The following is a 19,819-nucleotide window of genomic DNA, read 5'->3' on the forward strand; positions in this document are numbered from 1 at the left end:
GGCAGCCGGGCGGCCTCCCGAGACGCCCTGGCCTGCGTGTCCAGCAGGCTCTGTGCCTGTTTCCTGCTTGTAACCCTTCATCACGCCGCCCGTGGGAATGGTTTCACTGTGGAGCCCGCAGTCTTCACTGGGGCTTGGCTCAGAACAAATCACCTGGTATCTTGGCATTTGGAAGAGTCTCCCGCTTTGCAGGTTACTCATAGTCTCCAACATGTATTTTAGTGTAATTGGCTCTAAATGCCTTGAAATGAGCCGGAACCTTGGAGGGAAAGTTGGCTGGATGCCTTTGGAGATGTCATTTCGTCAGCAGATGCGTTTGATTGTCCACAGAGGGCGAAGCCACGCAGGGAATCGGTGGCAGTCTGTCCTTCCGTCAGCTGTCCCAGGAGACGCCGGCTGCCAGGGGTTTATGAACGGCCTCGTTAGTAAAACAGAGCTGCCCTCTAAACAGGATCGGCCGTCAGGGCTGGGCGGCCTCACACTGGACACAGACCCCGCATTTCTCCGTCCCACGGTCCGTGTCCGCTGTGCCCGCTGTCAGCACCTCCGCGAGCAGGACGCACGGCGTGGCCAAGGGCCCCAGCATTCCCAGCACCCGCTCATCGCGCCTGGAGTTCCTGGGTCCACCCCCAGAGTGCCTGGTGGGGACCGGGAATCCACCTGGTTGACCGGCAGCCCCGCCGACGGTGGTGCCCACGACACTGACCCGGGGTGGGTGACTCCCGTGGGTGCGGAGTGGGCGTTTAGAAGATGCTGAATACCTACTTTCAGGGCTGACTCACCCCTTTATCTTTATTCGCTTCTCATCTAACCAACTCCGTCCCGTCATGGCTCAGTCTCCGGGACGACGCTTGTGATGTCACTAAGGGCAGAGTCTTTGCTCGGATTCCCAGAGACGGAGGGAACAGGTGTGACACAGGCGCCCGGGCGGGTGAGGGAGCCGGACGTGCAGCCGGGGAGCAGGTGGGCTTTGTTCCCTGCAGGTCATGGCGGAGACGGCCGAGTGTGTCCGTGGCCTCGCCCTCGACTGTGCCGACTCCCGCATCCCTTCTCCCAGGCACCCGCCCCGGCCACGTGCCTTCTGATTGCTCAGCGCGTCCCGCACGGCTGTGCTAACCCAGCTCTCAGGCGGCGCACGATCACCAAGCACAACTACAGACCGGACGCCGCGCTGGGACGCGGAGGCCGCGCAGAGGGACACGCCGTCCACCCTGTAGGGGTTCTGGTCCCCTGGGCTCGAACGCAGCTGGCTGAGTGTCCACATCACGTCCTCCCCCCTCCCAGACCGTCTCGGTTCCGAAATCTGCAGCCTGAGGAAAACGTGGGAGATGTTTGTAAGGTGTTAAGTGCTCATTTGGCCTGATTCTGGATTCTTATTGGGATCCTGGATGAGAATCTGGCACTTCATTGCAGCAAAACTAGTGAAGAGAGCACCTGCCCGAGGCCCGGGACCCCGTGGACATTCAGTGACCAAGGGTGGGGGCCCCTCGGACAGAGCGTCTGACTCAGCAGCGTCCGTTCATCCCCACTGCGGCGCTTTGTGGGGCGTCTGTAGGGTCTGCCCTGTGAAGACGAGTTGCCCCTGACCCACGGGAGTAATGACCGCATGTTGACCAAGGTGATTTCTATGGAGAGAGAATTCTTGCGTTAAGGTAACACCCTGCGGCCCTTTATTAGGAAGGGTTTTAGGATAATGAAGTTCGTACTGAATTTAAATAAACGTGTATCTGAAACAATTACTAACCCAAGAGATGCCCTGCCTTAACTCGGAGAACGCTAAGGAGAAGCGCATGTCTGTGATCTCATCTTTGGCATCAGCGCGGGTGTGGAGGCAGGGAAGGAAACGAAGCAGGAATGTTTGGGGAAGGAGAGGCTTGCGAGCAGGAGGCGCACACGGCACGTGCCGGTCCCGCTGCGGGGCAGGAACCCAGGGCGCCGTGCGGATCGCGGCCCCGAGACGGAGCTCGAGGAATTCTGGGAAAGGCTGGGCCAGGGCCCCCGAAGCCGGCTCGGAGGCTGTGAAACACTGACCGACAGCCTGGTGTCCACGTAGAGGAAACCACAAGGGCAGCACAGAGAACGAAGAGAAACACCAGCGGCCGGCACCTCCGGTCCTCGCTCCCACGGGTCTGAGCGTTTCCACGCGGTTCCCGCCCACAGGGGACGTCTGGAGCCTGTGCCCCTGAGCATCTGGGCGAGGCTGTTGGACTGTGTGGCTCTGGGTTCATCTAAGTGTTGAGAGGTCTGTCTGGGTTCCCACGCGAGATGCACGGTCCTCCTGGCGCGTGGTGCTCAGAGACATCGCTCCAGCCCCTGTGTCGCCCTGTCTGACATCTGCCACCCCACATGTTGGGTCCTCCTCTCTGGTCACAGCAGTCCCCTTCCATCGACCCTGAGAAATGAGCCTTTATGTCCTTCCTGCATCTTCCCTGAAAAACCTATCTCCTCTTGACCTGGAGATCGATTATGTGTGGTCTTGATAACCTGGTGATCATGTGTGGTCTTGACCTGGTGATCAAGTGTGGTCCTGATGACCTGGAGATCATGTGTGGTCTTGACCTGGTGATCAAGTGTGGCCTTGATGACCTGGAGATCATGTGTGGTCTTGACCTGGTGATCAAGTGTGGTCCTGATGACCTGGAGATCATGTGTGGTCTTGACCTGGTGATCAAGTGTGGTCCTGATGACCTGGAGATCATGTGTGGTCTTGACCTGGCTATCAAGTGTGGTCTTGATGACCTGGAGATCATGTGTGGTCTTGACCAGGCGATCAAGTGTGGTCTTGATGACCTGGAGATCATGTGTGGTCTTGACCTGGCTATCAAGTGTGGTCCTGATGACCTGGTGATCATGTGTGGTCTTGACCTGGTGATCAAGTGTGGCCTTGATGACCTGGAGATCATGTATGATCTTGACCTGGCGATCAAGTGTGGTCTTGATGACCTGGAGATTATGTGTGGTCTTGACCTGGCGATCAAGTGTGGTCCTGATGACCTGGTGATCATGTGTGATCTTGACCTGGTGATCAAGTGTGGTCCTGATGACCTGGAGATCATGTGTGGTCTTGACCTGGCGATCAAGTGTGGTCCTGATGACCTGGTGATCATGTGTGATCTTGACCTGGTGATCAAGTGTGGTCCTGATGACCTGGAGATCATGTGTGGTCTTGACCTGGCGATCAAGTGTGGTCCTGATGACCTGGTGATCATGTGTGATCTTGACCTGCTGATCAAGTGTGGTCCTGATGACCTGGCGATCAAGTGTGGTCCCAGATTCGATGCCCTCTAGGAGTTAAGCTCCAGGCAGCTCCTCCTGGAGTTCTCACCCACCTGGACACTGGTAAAATGCCTGACAGAGGGTGGTCACTCCAAATTATTAAACAGGTTCAATTCAAGCTGGATCTGACTTTTGAATTATCTTAGAAAAATGAGGCTTTCTCCTTAGAGAGAGTGAAAAGGAAGTAAAGGCAGTAAAATGCTGAAGTGCATGTTTTTAAAACACACAGATTGGTTTGTATTACTCTCAGCAAATGAATGAGTGAATGGGCGAGCGAAGGAATGAGCGAGGGGTGAGTGAGTGGGTGAATGGCTGCAGGGACAGGCCCTCTGGGGACAACGCCCTGCAGCGAGCGTGTTCCCTCCAGCCCTGAACTGCACGCGGAGGCTCTAGAGCAGTCTCCACATTTGCATCATAGAGTCAGGTTCTCTATTAATTAAGAAGGTCGAGGATTCTCCCTGAAACCTGGAAAGCTGGGGCTTTAAAATGAGGACTTACTCTTTTATGCAGGTTTGAATTCACGGCCATTCCCCGCCTGCCCCAGTTGCCGGTCGTCCTCGGGGCACTTCTGTCCCCCCTTCCCGGCCTCGTCCTCGTCCTCGTCCTCGGGTGAAGCTGACGCACTTGGAAGCTGCGCTCACTTCCCACGGCCTCGTGCTTAGAAAGCCCTCGCTCTGTGACTCGCATGGAGGCAGAATCATGCATTTCAGAGGCGTTTTTAATGTTTACTTACGGACCACGTGTGATTCCATGTCATGATCAGTGAAAAGTGTTTTCCGTCAGCGCTACGGTGGGAAACTCAGTATCGTGAAGCTTTGAATAGTGTTTTAACCCGTTTCTTAAATGTTTTGATTTCATTCCAGTCTTTTCTGGCTTAAACCCACACATTTGTTAAGCAAAACATAGCTCATGTCTGATCCGCTCACACCTGACCTGCTTACCTTTCAGGCGGGCGCCGTGCACACCTGCACCCCGGGCGCACCTGTGCAAACAGCGGGCTGGGCGGGGCCCGCGGACGGGCAGAGCCCAGGGGGTTGGTTTTATTCGTGCTGCTCAGGGTCCAGCCGACTTCGTTCTGAGTTTGGCCAAGTGCCTTTTATCTCACTCGTTTACCCCCCAGTTCTTCTAATAACGAGCGGATTCTTCAGGATGGGGCGGCCGCTTTCCTTCGGGGCTGTTATCCGAGGATCCGGTCAGAAGCTCCTTCCCCTGCGTGAGCGTCGCCCCTGGAATGTAGCTGCTGCTCAAACGGGGAGGGGAGAGGCAGGTGCACAAAGTGTGTGTTCTCTTATTTCGGACAAAGAATAGTCCCATTGTTAGTTCCACACCATTAAATCATCAAGAATTACGGTCAGATTCCAAACGCCTGAATGCTGGGGTTTGGGGTTTTTTGTATTAAAAGGTGTGGAGGCTGACTCTTTCCTTTTCAAGAAAGTGATAATTAGGACGTCTTACCCTAAGGCATCAGCTTTTCCTCACCGAGGGTGTCAGGAAATGCAAACAGACGGCCTCCTCCACAGAGAAATTAGCGGATTTAGGCTATTCCACCTTTTCATCAAAACTAGAAGATGGGGCAGGTCCCTGTGTGAGCCGGGTCCTGTGACTGGTTCAGATTGGTTCGGTGTGTTGCTCTGTCTCTCCCGCTCTCCGTCTCTGTCTCTCTGTCTCTGCCCCCCTGTCTCTCTCTGTTTCTCACTGTCTCTGTCTCTTTGTCTCTCTGTCTCTCTCTGTCTCTCTGACTCCCTGTCTCTTTGTTTCTCTCTGTCTCTCTGTCTCCGTCTCTCAGTCTCTGTTTCTCTCTCTGTCTCTGTCTCCCTTTCTCCATCTGTATCTCTCGTCTCTGCCTCCCTGTCTCTTTGTTTCTCTGTCTCTCTGTCTGTCTCTCTGTCTCTCAGTGTTGCACCGTGGGGCCAGCCGTGTCATGAGATCAAGTCCACCCGACCCTCCGGAGCCCAGGAGGAGAGGAGTGAGCGGGGGTGAGAACTTTATAAGACAGAGGCGCCGTGTCGGTGGTGGATGGACAGAGGCGCCGTGTCGGTGGTGGATGGACTTCCTAGCGTGCAGGAGGGACGGGTCCGCATCTCCTAGGAGCTGCCGGGCTGCAGGCGCCTCCACCGCTGGACCTGTACAGCCCGCCTCCGGTGAAGTGAGAAATGGGCCTGAAGCCCCTTGGTGACGGGTGAGACCGTGCGGGGCCATTTCTTTAGGGAGCCGCCTCCCGGTCCCGGGCAGCGACTCTTCACCTCCCCGATGGGGGCAGAGCAGGGTGAGTGCAGAGTAAACGAGCAATGAATTTACAAACCCCCAGAAGGCGCCGGTGCTCAGAGGACAGGTGAGGAAGACGCACACGCCTCCCCGCGCACCACGGTTCTGCACGCGTTTAGCGTTCGGCCGCTCGGCCCCAAACTCCGACGCAGAGAAATGTCTGTGTCGAGGCCTTTGGAAGCCGACGGTGGCTCAGGATTTCAGGTCTCCGGCCGTGGTTCCCTGACACCAAGTGGCCTCAGGTCCTGTCTGTCTTCTGTTGCTCTGCGGGAAACGTTTCCCTAGACTGACCTGGCTTCTCTCTTTTCTCCCCCAGTTTTTGCGAGTCGATCAAGATAAAGACAAGGACTGCAGCCTGGACTGCGGGGGCTCCCCCCAGAAACCTCTCTGCGCATCGGACGGGAGGACCTTCCTGTCCCGCTGCGAGTTTCAGCGAGCCAAGTGCAAAGACCCGCAGCTGGAAATCGCCTATCGGGGAAACTGCAAAGGTGGGTGGGACGCGCGCTCCTCCCAGCGCCGGTCGGTCCAGCGTCGCCAGGCACATCCCTGCGTTCTCTCGTCGTCTTTGCCACATTTTTTATTGTTGCTATTAATCGTCCCCTGAGGATATTGTTTCCATTGATTTTTAGAGAGAGTAGAAGGGAGGGAGGGAGAGAGAAACTTCGATGTGAGAGAGACATCGACTGGCTGCCTCCCGCCGTCGGCGCCTGGGATCGAACCTGCAGCCCCGGTAAGTGCCCTTGGCCGGGAGCCAAACCTGTGACACTTGGGCGTGTGGGCCGACGCTCTATCCACCGAGCCACGGCGGCAGGGCTGTGTCTCGGATTTTTTTAGAAATTTCGTGGAGTTTGTGTTTTCAGGGCTCAGCAAACACATTCGTGTTTCCTTCTGATCTGAGACCTTTGGGTCTGTCTGTCTTTTCAACAAAGCTTCTGGCATTAAATAAAAAAGCCGAAAGGAGAAAACAGAAGAAACGTCCGATGCCAGGAGACCTTGGGCCTATTTTGAGATTTCTGGGAACAGAACCCTAATGAATGTCTGACAACAGCAGCTTCCGGGAGATTTCCAAGACCGAGCTTCAAACGGACGGACTTGTGAGGAAAGGATGTCACTTCCGAGTGCTCCCCGACGTTCGCCCGTTGCCGCGTGCGGCTGGTGTCTCCGGGTCACTGTGGGGTCACTGCTCGGTGACCGCCCGGGCCAGGCGGGGCACACACAGCCTGTGAGTCCCCGTGGGACGTGGCAATCCTGCACTCAGGGGCCTCCTGTTATACTTCGTTTCTGTCTTTATGCGTTTAAAGCGACAGCACTTTATTTAAAGTGAAAACCCAGTTCCGTTTCTACCCTGGCTCTAAAATGCTGTGGTCGGGGGACGGGTCAGCCGCCCCAGCTGCAGGCTGGTGGTGGACGGGCCTGGACGGCAGCTCTCGTGTTGTTTGTCACAGCATCTGTCTGCACTGAGAAGGGGAAGAATATTTAATTTATGCCAAGAGCATTCAGCCCAGAATTCTTAAATTTTCTGACAGTCGGTCTTCGATATTGCGGGTGGGTGAAATAGCACAGCGGCGTCTGCCTTCCGCTGGTGCCAATAGAAATAAAAGGCAGCTACTTGTGGGGCTCCCTCTGTGTGGCTGCTACAAGGGTCACGCTTCCTTCACCTGGTGGCCACTGCTCGTCCTGCCCGCACGTGCTAATGCCAGCCCAGCCAGTGCCAGGCCCCGAGCTGGGCCACGAGGACACGGCCCTGACGCTGTCCCAACCTCGGCATTAACAACCACGGTCACAGCCACTCAGTGCCGTTCAGATCCAGAGTCCGGGGTCTGCTGGCCGGAAAACTGCCCAATCTCCCTTTCACTGTATATTATACCATTGAGGCTAAAATAATCCACGTTCCCGAAGCTCCTGCCTCAGAGGAAGGTCGCCGAGCAGCGTGGGACCGCGATCCGGCGTCTCCAGTGTGGGCTACGCCTCGTGGGAGATGAACCCAGGAGGTGGAGGAAAACCTGACCCACGTTTTCTAGTGACCGTGTCCTTGGGATCCTGTTGCCTGGTGGACAGGTGTCCCCTCGAGAAGCGCCCTCGGGCTAAGGGCCCGAGTTCAGGGTCACCTGTGAACCTGCTGTTTCCTGACCTTGTTCTGATGTAGTAGATTCTCTCTGAAATTCTTCCCAAAGCCTCCTCCCCCAACTGCTGCTTAATCCTGTTTTAAGTGACTTTAGCAAAGTAGGAAATTATTTGCTTCCTGTCGAAATGAAAACCATCATTAGAAACAACTGTGATACAACGTTGCTCTTTGTTCCTGCATCTGTGACAATGTGTCTGATGCATAAACAGGACCTTGTCCCACTGGGAGAGAATCTGTCTTACTTTTCAACTGACAGAAAAAAAATTAACAACCAGGTAAATACATTGCTTGCTAAACTCATTGTTATTAACTCATCAAAATTTTTTATATAAAAACCTCCTGTTAGGGTTGCGTTGCTGAGCACAGTGAAGAGATTTCTTACTTATAAAGTCTCTGCTCTTTCGTATAAGAACAAAAAGTTTCTAAAAATACGTGATCCAGTCTGCATCAGCGAGTTTCCTTTGGTCTGCTACAGTGATTCAAGTCTTCATTAGAAGGAGATTAAATTAATAACTTGATTTAATTAAGATACTCATATTACAATGTTTGGTTGCGATGGATTTTCCTACGAGGTAAAAATTGACCGTAGTTTAAAAATTACTGTGAGCCCCAAGGTTATGGGGTAACCTTCACACCCAGGAGGCTGTAACAGTTAAAAGTGAAAACGTCGGAAAGAAAGTGCCGGTGAGCACGTGGAGAATGGGAGCCCTCGTCCAGGCCGGCAGGAATGTAAGTGGCTCGGCTTCATGGAAAGTAGTTCAGTGGTTTCTCTGTGAGGCAAACACAGAATTATCAAGACCCAGAAAGTCCACTCCCAGTGCAGATGCAAGAGACTCGAAAACAGATGTTCAGACAAGGACTGGCCCCTGCTTCCCCCCGCAGCAGCGCCCGGCAGCCAGAGCGGGACCCACCGTGTCCGTCCACAGCCGGCGCCGTGGTCCATCCACACAGCGGGTGATTTCCAGCCGAGAGGAGAGAGGAGGCTCCGACATGCGCTACGTGGATGACCCTGGGAACGTGCTGGTAGAAGAATCCGGGCAGAGTCCACATTGTCCATGACTCCACTCACATGAAATGTGCAGACCAGGCAAATCACAGGGACCGAGAGCAGATTGATGGTGGGGGTGGGCCCTGGGGTTTCCTTTGGAGAGAACGTTCTGGAACTTGATAAAAGTGGTGGTTACACAGCCCTGTGGATGCATAAATGCCACTGAACTATACTCTTTCCAATGGTTAAAACGATGAATTTTATGTTTTGTGTTGTTGTATCACAGTGAAAAAAATGATGGGGCTTGTGTTTTGAGGATTTAATTTTCTAACAGTTAAAAAAAAAAATGTCCAGAGAAAAGCCTCAGCAAGGCCGCGGAACAGTGAAGGACCTGCTGCGGCTTCACTCCAACTGCAAGCAGACAGTGGCCACAGAGCGAGGAAGAGACTTGTCGCCTACACGTGCGGCTCCGAGGGGAGACGCCGAACGTTTCGATTCTGTTTTCAGAAAGTGGTGGGAGAAAAGCAGAGCTGAAAATAATGTATTTTGAAGCTGTGCTGAAAGTTTGATTTCTTTAGGGAGGGGCATCTGATTTAGCCTCAGGTGGGTACACATTAGCCATGAGGTGGTTCACAGTGGCGTGGAGGACGGGAGCCGGGCCCACTGCCCCAGCTGCGGTCACCCTGAGCTCTGCCGGGGGCACGCACCTGTTGCCATAGGAGCGTATGGCACTTGGAACTCAGCCGAGCCCTAGGCCTCCTGTCGCATGTCCTGACGCCTCCAAAAGGAGTAACAAGACACAAGCGACACAGGGAGACGTTAGCAGTTCTGGTGCTTTGCACGTTTCAGCAAGACCCTCCTGGGGGCTGATGTCCGGATTCCTCGCCACGGTCAATGCCCGGCGCCCGGGTTAGAGGGTCTGGAGTAGGAGGGACGGTCAGGGAGCAGAGGCCTCAGCGCCTGACTCCGCGGGTGGCCCCAGACCTGTCTCGGGGACGGTGGGTGGGCCTGCAGTGTGTGCCGTGCGTCTCCCTTGCTTCCCCGGTGGCGCAGTCGGCGAGCCGGCCACGAACCTGGAACTTGGTATCTGTCGAACGCGGGGCTGCAGGTCTGAGAACCCTGACAGGCGGCAGAAGTGGCGTCTTTAAGAGAGGGCGGCCACGCCAGGAGTGGCCCGAGAGTGGTTTGGAAAACATATGCTTTCTGGCATGTTCCACGAGGGTTCAAACGCTGGGCGTAATTTGTAACTCCATCCACCCGAGTGGAGACCCGGCAGGCGGGAGCTCATGTCACTTTCCCCTAGACAGTCAAACCGCAGGTTATCCTAAAAAAAGGGGATGGGAGTCCAGCAAAGCAGTGGTTTCTGCTTGGCTCAAACACAGGGCGCACTAAAACCACACATGGCCGAGGGCTGGCTGGGGGCCCAGCGCCATCAGGACAGGCCCTGGGACCAGAGGGGTTTCTCCAGAACAGGCCCCTGGCCCAGGGCAAGCCTGTCCCGGGGTCATGGAAGCCCAGGTGGCCCACCTCCAGCTGCAGGGTTTGCATGGGGCTCACTGACCCCCCCATCAAGCTGTCAGACGTGGCCCGAGCAGGGGGCTGTTGCCCAGATGGCACCTCGGCGTAGCCAGCAGTTTTACTACCAGGCAATCAAAAAGTCACCAACTAAAGACACTGGGCAGTGGGCATGCTTGAAGAAGTGTCTTTTGGAGTCCACGGGGCCTTTAAAATCTAGACAACGTGTTATTTAAATCTGGAAACACTTAAGAAAACTTGGGAAGGCCATTCTTTTCAAGTTTTAACATTCAAATGAGCTGCATGATCCGGCGGTCCAGGGAAAGAAAACCAGTACTTGTGGTGGTGTCCGAGGGCACAAGGCGAGGAGGGGACACCGCGAGGCGTGGCGGGGACGCTGTGGACTTTCTCTGGTGGCTGGAGGCTCCCGAGAGAGAGGTTTCACTGGCTATTGGCCGGGGTCAGGAGAAGAGGGGCCCTTGCTAACAGCTGTCTCTCACCTTTAGCCCTTTCTCCGGGAGTCAGAAGCCAGCACCGGGAGTGAGCATCCTTCCCGGTTTCAGGTGGCGAGAGCCCAGACTGCAGCCCCGAGAGGAGCGAGGGAGCTTCGTCGGGGCCGCTGGCTCCCCTTCCTCGGCGCACACGACCTCCACGGTCGGTTCTCCTGACTCCACCCCTAACTCATGTCCAGGCTGGGATGGGATGTGCTGAAATGTTTTTCCCCCTTTCAATTTCATTTTGTATTGTTTTCAGGTGTACAGCTTAGCGATTAGACAACCGTATGCTTTACAAAGGGGCTCCCCGGATGTTTCCAGGACCCACCCGGCACCACACACAGTTATGGAAACATTATTGACTGTATTCCCTGTGCTGTACTTTGTATCCCTGTGACTAGTTTTTCCCTTTTGTTCCAGCTTGTTCCAGGCACAGGGATTTCTTCCTGAGCAGCAGCAGGCACGTGGCGCTTTACCTCTAGTTACATTGTAGCGGTTTTAACACGAGTGTCTGAAAGGCTGGGCAGGATGAAGGGAGGGGTGCTAACGGCCTGTCGGGCTCTCCATTTGCAGCGGGAAGAGGCGGGAGCTTAGTGTCTCGTTGGGATCCTAGGAAACTTAGATGCAGAGCGAAAGGCCACCACGGTTTCCCCACGAGGATGGCTTTCAGTTGGGGGGGGTCACCTGGACCCCAGCTTTGGGCCAAATGTCCCGCACCCTGCAGGGGCCCGGATGCTCCTTCCCTGGGCCTGTATTTCTGGTCTGATTTTATCTGTGGCATGTGGACTGGCCCCCGTGGCTCATCCCGGGACCTGAAGCAACTCTCACTGTATCTGGCTGGACTAGAGCTTGTGTCTGTTCATGTTGCGCGAAGCGAGTCCCGTTTCACCGGGATGACTGAGCCCCTGCCTCCTGGCTCCTTAGGTGTGGCGGGACCCTGCTCCTCTGAGCACACGGCCTCTCACTGGGTGACGCCCGGCGGCAGGGCGGGCTGCCCCGGCTGAGGCTCGCTGCCAGGCGCCGTCCAGCCCCGGCCGCGTCTCCACTCCCCTCTGTGCCTCCTGCGGTCATCCTGGTGCCTGACCTCGCTCCGCTCTGCTCCTCCCTGCAGACGTGTCCAGGTGTGTGGCGGAGAGGAAGTACACCCAGGAGCAGGCCCGGAAGGAGTTCCAGCAGGTGTTCATCCCCGAGTGCAGCGATGACGGCACCTACAGCCAGGTGACCGCTCAGGGGGCCTCTGCACCTGGGCGGGGGGGGGCTGGGCTGGGGACGGAGGGGACCAGGTCGTCCCTGGGAACCCACCCTCCGCCTGGTGGTCGCCGGTCCCTAACCAGCCTCACCTCCGGGAGCAGGTGCGTGAGTGAGCGCCAGTCCTCCCGGGCGCAGGGGTCCCTGTCATTGCTCCGTGGTCACCCTCACCAGGGTGTGAATCGGGATGGGGCAGCCTTGCGGTGAGGCTGTGGGACAACTCACCTGGCTCAGTGTCGAGGACCTGACTTTAATTTAATCACAGTGCAGAGACCACTGAGAGTCACATAGCGACAGCAGCAGCCGGGAGCCCTGAGAGTCCAGACAGGAGGCCGAGGCTCCATGGTTTCTGACTGTCCTCGGACATCGATAGTCACAGGCAGTGTCGGGAAATAACCCAGTGCCCTGTCCCCAGTGCGGCAACATGATCATTGTCCTGAAACACAATGCCAACTCACAGCTTCTGGTAGGAAAATAACTCCCAATAATAGTGAGCCACCAATAATAGTGAGAATTCTGTGCAGTTTCACCACAATCATTGGACCTTCGGGAGGAAAGAGAGAGAGAGCAATGGGGACAGGCTGGAGCTACAGGGGGACCCTGTGGCTGGTGTGGAGGGTGGCCCCGGAGAGGACAGGCGCCCGAGGGACCCAGGTGGGGGTGGGTGAGGGAAAGGGCACCCGCCTGACAGCTGATGCCAGTCTCTTCTCCTTGACTCTGCACCGGGCATGCAGGAGACACGGAGCGAGTCTCTTGACACCTTGGAGCCTCAGTGTCCCCATTTGTTAGAAGAGGGCTTGGGCTGCATCTCCAAGTCAGCAAGGAAGAGAAGAGATGCGTCACCGCTGAGGGGCCAGCAGGCACCAGCATTTGGTCGGTGCCCTCGGTGGCTTTTATGTCCAGAACCCCGGGTTCAGGTTATCGCTCTCCGGCTATCACTGGGTGCTGAAAGGCAGGGCTTAGGAGTCACGAGAGTGGGTCTGTCCACAGCGAGGCCGCCTGTACTGACCACCAGTCCTGTCGTCTCTCCAGGTCCAGTGTCACAGCTACACAGGATACTGTTGGTGCGTCACACCCAACGGGAGGCCCATCAGCGGCACCGCCGTGGCCCACAAGACACCCAGGTGCCCCGGTAGGTCTGAGTCCCTTGAGGGGGAGAGGCTTCCGCTGACACCCGATGACTGATTTTCTGATCCTCTCGCCTGTGTTTGCTTGTAATTCAAAAGAAACTCAGCTTGGGGGCCGTGCGAGGAGCGATGGGAGGGGTGTCGCCGGGCAAGCCCTGAGGTATTATGAAACCTGTTTTTGCGACGGGCGGGAGGTCGGGTCTGAGCCGCGCCAGGTCCTGGGGACTCGGGACTCTTAGTTTTTAGAAATAACTACAAGGACTGCAGTCAACAGCGGAAAGGACCAAATATTTTCTTTGGCAAAAAAAAGAAAAGCAAACATTTCTGGGTTTGTACGTATATTTTTGCAAAGAAAAAATGGGTCATTCTTCTCGGCTCTATTTCCAGGCTTGTTCCTGTTGTTTCTATTACTCATCACAGGGCTTGATGTCCTGAACGTAACAGTATTGGCAAGAGGGTGATCTATAAAATAGTCTGTTTTCTGTTAATATTTTACCAAAAACTTTATAAACGATTCAGATCATTTTTATTTGAAAATAGTCTGCAGCCTCGAGTGTTGATTGATTGATCGGGAGACTGATCAGGTCATCTGTGAAGAAATGTCATGGTCTATGCCTCAAAATCCCTAGGTTAGATTTACTAAAACAGGCAAGAAATATCCTTATAGACCAATAATTAAGTACAAAGCGTCTTCCTGACATTTCTCGTAAATGATTTGCATGTGGAGTTTCCTTTGAGGCTTATTTTCTATTTAAAAGGCGGCCTGTTATAATTAGATTCCAACATTTATAGCCGGGGCCTCGCTCAGGACAGGCTCCTAATGGCCCCGGAACGAAGGCATCGTCATTAGCAGGAACACGAAACCTAATATTTCCAGTGACTACTCGTCACTTGAAGGGGGGGGGGGGGAGTTGTCTAATGGGGAATGAAAACGTATTTATTTTTAAAAACTATTTTGTCATCTAAGACCTAAAAATTGCTGAAAAAATATTTTTAGTGAGCAAATGCTGTACCTAATAATTATTATTTGACGAACTCATGGAGTAAATGAAAAAAGAAAAAAATATCACACTGATTCGGCCCGAGTGTGCCCCTCGGTCTGAAAGGCACCCTCACTTGCTGACTTAGTTTCCCCCTGAGGGGCAGCAGCTTCAGCTTCAGTCTCATTCTACAGAAGAGGACACGGCTGATGTCTGTTTCTGTGATTTTAGTGACACCATTTGAAAATTAAAGAGTATCCCAAAGAACTATCTTAGAAAACCATGTGCAAAAATTGGCTGAATTTCTTACATTCTCCAACTACTACTTGGCTCTTGGAATCAAACACTGTACTGTTCACTCACATGGTTTTTTCCGCATCAGCAACGTTTTACTGGATAGAAATGCCCCGTATTTTTTCATGGCCCCTCTGGATTTTTTTGGTCCGAGTGATGGGTGTTGGAAGAAAGACTGTTCTGTCCTTTTGCTTCACAGTCTGGCTCGTGGTGCGGGAAAGGCTGTCGGGAGGAGCCAGAGACTGCGGGGTCTCCGTTCAGGGTTGGGTGCGGACTGCGTGCTCTCCTCGAACCCTGCTGTGTGTGCGCGTGTGGTGGGCATGTGTGTGCGCGTGTGTGTGTGTGTGTGTGTGTGTGGTGGGCGTGTGTGTGTGTGTGTGTGTGTGGTGGGCGTGTGCATCTCCGTGGCCTGGTTTTGTGGCTCTGACCTGCAGGTTGGCTTGGCCGGGGTCAGCTCACACCCGTTGGTCAGCTCACACCTCGCTCAGAGTCCTGGAAAAGCTCTGTGCATCCCCCGTCGAGTTCAAGCTTTCTCTCTGCAGGGGTCTGGGCTGGGAGAGCAGCGCGTCGGGAGCACTCGTGAGACCGTTGTGGGGAATCCTTGAGGAAACTGTGAAGTTTAAGGGAGAGCTTGGGGCGGGCTGAGTGTACAGTTACACACAGATGCGCAAAGAGTTTACAGTAAACTTCTGTGTAACATAATTTCGCACCTTCCCAGACATAGACACAGACTCACGCATACTGCAGAGACGCCGGGGGTGGGCCATCCCTTTGCGTGGGACTGTGACGAGCGACCTCAGTCACAGCTGTCCACTCTCCATCTGCAGACACCTCCGTGTCCAGGGCCCTCCCTTCCCCCGTGAATTAGCTGGTCCTCGTTACAGCTCAGGTGCACCGCCTGCCATCTGTACAGGATGGGGCTGGGTCTCAGCCAGGCCATTAAAACTGGATAAACCTTTTGTCCTGGAGTTTATGCCAAGCCTACCATGTAAGTACATGATAGAAAAATTTTAAACTCAGAAAAAGAAATTTCCAATTTAGCCATAAATAGTAAGAGCCACTGAGAATGTGCAGCTGTGTGAATACATGCGGACCCCGAGCCAGGCCAGCCCGGAGGGTGCAGGTGCCGTGTACCAGCCGGGCCTCGGTGGACGGAGGGAGCCTCGGCCCGACCCTCCGCCTCCTCACGTCTCCCAGAAATATCTTCCCAACGGGAGGATTTCCAAATTCACAATTATGCATTTTAAGCCATTTACGCAAAACACGCAAATTCCTAATAAACAAGAAGAATAATGAAATGATGAGGTGACAGGCCTCAGCCCGCCAGCGACCAGCGCTGTGGCTGGGCCCGGCCTCGCGGTTCTCCTTAAGGTCGTGAGACGCCCTCAGCAATGCCCACCGGGAACTCGGAGAAGATGCAGGTTTACGACTCACAGGCCTGGCAATTACGTGCACAGCTGGGGCCACACACCTGGGGCCACACAGCGAGGTCAAGGGGAGAGAGCGCGTGGGGCCTGGTGCTGCTTTATTAGGGTCAAGGGTGGGGCCTGGGGCGTCTCAGGCTCGCTCTTTATTGGTCAATTAAAACACGAAAGGCAGGAACTTAAAGCATGGGAAGGAAAAACAAATCCCACACAAGTGGCCCAAATGGTCAGTTATTGAACCAACGGAGACCTCTGGGGGAGGGGGGCTCTGTCTCTGGTGTGGGGCTGGCAACGTGTTTACTCAGACAGACACCCTCGGAGCGGACGCCTCCGGAACGGGGTTGGTCTGGACAGAAGAAGCCCCAGGAGGGAGCGGCCCCTCCACCCCCACGTGAACTCTTCTGGAGTCTGAGAACCACCCCAACTTTGATAACCTCTCCCCACTGTGCCCACATCCTCGCGACCGTCCGCCCGGAAATAATGAACAGTTAGCGCAGGTTTTCACGCTGGCGAGTCGTCTGCGTTTCTCGCATGGTTGCCCCAGGTGTCGGTGTGGAGAGCGTCGGGAGAGGAGCATGTGGGGTGTTGTCCAGCCCCTCTGCCCGGGGACACCTGTTGCTGGTGCTGAATTACGCACGTGACAGCCCAGGAAGGCCACCGGGGTCTGGTTTAGGGAGTGATGGTGCCTGCGTCCCGCCCAGCCCACCCTCAGGGGGAGCATCTGGGCTTTGCCTCCCCTCCAAGAAATACGCTCACCACATACTGTTAGTTATTTTATTCACGGGCAACACGGCAGCGTTTCCCAGGCCAGGGCTCCAGGTCTGGGGGAGCCCTGCAGACCCACATCACAGGCCCCGCGTCACAGGCTCAGTGCCACAGGCACACGGAGAGGGGGACTCGCCGCGTCCAGGAGAATTCGGGAGGCCTCCTGGGGAGACGGTTTCTGAAAAAGGGGGACGCGTTGGCCGGGCTCAGGAAGGGGGCGCCCTTTATTCCCGAGCGTGCCCTGGCCCTCGCTTTTCTTCTCAGTACGATTGCTCCCGAGTCCGCGAGCTGTGAAGATGAGCAGGGAGAGCCCAGCTCAGCTTGGGGAGGGGCGTGTCCATGGCAACCAGGCCCCGCCTGGACAGGAGGACAGGCCCTCAGGACCAACACCTGCCCCTGAGCCCTGCCTGCCCGGGAGCAGCGTTCCGTGCCCGGGGCATGGACTTGCCCTGTTGACTTACACCTGCCGGGGCCATAGGCCTTTCCCCTGGGGTCTCCCCTCCCAGCAGAGCCAGTCGGAGGTAAAGGGACCTCGGGACCTCGGTGCCGGTCAGGGCCGGTCAGCTGCCTCCACCTGCACACAGCCGATCTGTTTTTCTGTCCAGATGGTCTCTGCTGCTTCCTTTTTTAAAGACCTGAGGAGTGACATTGCTGGGGGCAGGGAAGAGCTTACACAGGATGTTTTGCGAGGGAGGACCTCTGAAGCGGCCTATTCTCTACGTTTTGGGAATCGCTCCAGGGTTTTAATCTCATCTCCCGCGGTAACCCGCACCCTGGCCGGGAGCTGGTTCCTGGCTCGAGTACAAAGCCGGTTAAGACTGTAAGCTGAGCCTACGTGCAAGAATGCTCACTGCTAGATAGCCCGGGACCGCACTCCGCTCGGCCGAGGTATGTGTTTGAAGTGAGCTGCAGACTTGGGGTGCTGAGGAGGAGGGGCACACCCCACAGGCTGGGGGCCGAGGCCCGGGATCTGCCCCCACCTGCCCCTTTGAGACCCGGGTCAGGTGCGGGAAGGTGTGGAAAGAGCTCGTCCGCCCGGCCGCCCTGCCAGATGGCTGGCTCACAGGGCAGGGAGGAAAGTCATCCCTTTGTATTGTTTTTTCTGGCAAGTGTTGTAACATCAAAAATGACCGGCCCCCTGGCTTAAATGATCGAAGGTTCTGTGTCGTCTGGGACAGGAATGGGAAGGCCGTGGTCCCGTCCGGGGGTTCTCTCTGCTCTTGTGCATTCCATTGTTAAATTTGGGGTCTGGGAAGGCCCAGTTATACACGATGGGATCTTGCCCGTCTGGCGTGGCTCAGAGGTTGAGCATCGACCTAGGATCCAGGCGATCGGGGTTCGATTCCCAGTCAGGACACATGCCAGGGTTGCAGGCTCCATCCCCAGCATGGGGCGTGTAGGAGGCAGCCGATCAATGACTCTCATCATTGATGTTTCTATCAGTCCCCCTTCCTCTCTCTAAAAATCAATAATATATATATATAAAGAAATAAAAAAGTAAGTGGCGGGATCTTGGGTCGGAGAGAATAACCTTCAGCGTATGATCCGTGTCCGTCTCTCTGGGATCCTTGCGTTTTCCTACGATGCCTCGCGCCTTTGCCTCTGCCTGAAATTGCAGAATTCTGTGCTTCTATGAATATACATGAATGATTTCTGAACATTGTCACTTTGTGAAGAGCGCTGTTTTTTTATTTTTCACTAATGAATATTCCTGACACCAAGTTAAGGAACCTCTGAAGCTGGGGAACTTGAAAGAACCACCCAGAACCGTTGAATTCCTGGACGTCAACAGCAGCAACACCGCTGTGGGTGATTCCTGACGTCTGCAGTATTTCTTTATGAAAATATTAAAATGCAAATTGAAAGTTGTTTTGCTTAAATTAGAAAGTGACAGATCTGGGGACTCTCATTTCCCCTCAAAATGCCTGTTTCTTTAGGCTTAATAAACCCTGTTCCTGAAAAGCTGCTGTTGTTAAAATGAGGCATTTGAGTGGATATTGTAAGAAGGCAGGAAAGGCCCTGAAAATGGAGCCCACTTTCCACGGAGGAGAAAACCAGTGAGAGATGAGCTTTGGCAGCTTCACGACCGTAGTCACCTCCTCCACAGTTACCCTTTCTGCCGGTCTGGTCCCTGCGGCCCAACGGTGGTCCGAGAAATCCCGCAGAAAGGAGAGGCCACGTTCACACAGCTTTATCACTGTATATGGTTCTAATTCTACTTTATTGTTATTTATTGTTAATCTCTTACTCTGCCTAATTTATAAATTAAACTTTATGATAGGTTTGTACATATAGGAAAAAACCATATACAGGGTGCCCCCCAAAATGTAGACACACTTTAACAGCTGGTTCTACTACATTCTGAAAATGAAATGTATTTTAATAAACACTGCCTTTATCATTACTCAGTATGCATACATTTTGGGGACACTCTGTACATATATTTACGTATCTGTATATTTAGGGTTTGATACCGATGCAGCGGTTCTGGGGGTCTGGGGACAAGAGGGTCCATGACTCCCTGTGGGTTGTTGGCTTCGCAGGAAAGAATTCAAATACGAGCCAGCACAGAGTTTACAGTCAAAGTGAGTTTATTGGTGAAACAGTGAGACAGAGACTGGGCTGCTCCACAGGCAGAGCGTCCCCCCTTCAGCAGAATTTATTGAGGTTCATTTAATGGGGGGAGGGAAGGGTATTCAGTGAGGGGAAGTAATTTCAGGATCTTCCAGGAAAGGGGTGGGGATTTCTCAGAGGCGCTCTGGCTGCCGTTTGTGTCCGTGTCTGGGTTCCCTCTGACCCTCGCAGGGCTGTGTGAGTGCGTGTTGATTAGCACACGAATGGCTGCAACGAGCATATTGTGAGGCTAATGAGGCTGGGGTCACGTTTGGTGAAATTAGTTGCCACGTTGGATGGAGCTGGTCTCTGCTGGTTTTAAGCCATAAATCTGGGGTGGGGGGTTCGTCTTACTATCTCCTGACAGTTCCTGCAGCTTTATCGATTGCAGCTGCTCCCCAGTTTTATCGATTGCAGCTGCTCCCCAGTTTTATCGATTGCAGCTGCTCCCCACCTCCTCCGTTGCACTACCACCTGCGATTTCAGACGTCCCCTGGGGGGTCTGGCTCTGTATCCTTCTTGGATAAGGGGGGAGACTGTATAGACTGAACTAAAGAAGTGATTTTTTTTTAGAGAAAAATACAAGATGTATCCCCTCTAACACGCTGAAGAAACCCCTTTTACGTCTACGAGGAGATAAAATAGTAATTTGATTCCGCCAGCACAGGATACGTAACATTTCCAGTAAAAGCTCCAGCTTGTGGG

General features: G+C 54.4%; 1 protein-coding gene across 4 annotated transcripts in view; it reads left to right on the forward strand.

Annotated features, from left to right (window-relative positions):
• The window catches only part of SMOC2 (SPARC related modular calcium binding 2), an 89,819-nt gene that overhangs the window by 25,414 nt on the left and 44,586 nt on the right, over positions 1-19,819 (forward strand). For 3 of the 4 annotated variants that reach the window (XM_087817756.1, XM_087817754.1, XM_087817755.1), the window contains exons 2-4: positions 5,858-6,029; positions 11,775-11,881; positions 12,944-13,043. In XM_087817756.1, the coding sequence (XP_087673882.1) occupies positions 5,858-6,029; positions 11,775-11,881; positions 12,944-13,043 (379 nt within the window). The remainder of the gene's footprint in view (positions 1-5,857; positions 6,030-11,774; positions 11,882-12,943; positions 13,044-19,819) is intronic. The other variant, XM_087817757.1, reaches the window with a different exon arrangement.

Source organism: Miniopterus natalensis, chromosome 5 (genome assembly GCF_054644295.1).
Source record: "Miniopterus natalensis isolate mMinNat1 chromosome 5, mMinNat1.hap1, whole genome shotgun sequence".
Lineage (NCBI taxonomy): Eukaryota > Metazoa > Chordata > Mammalia > Chiroptera > Miniopteridae > Miniopterus > Miniopterus natalensis.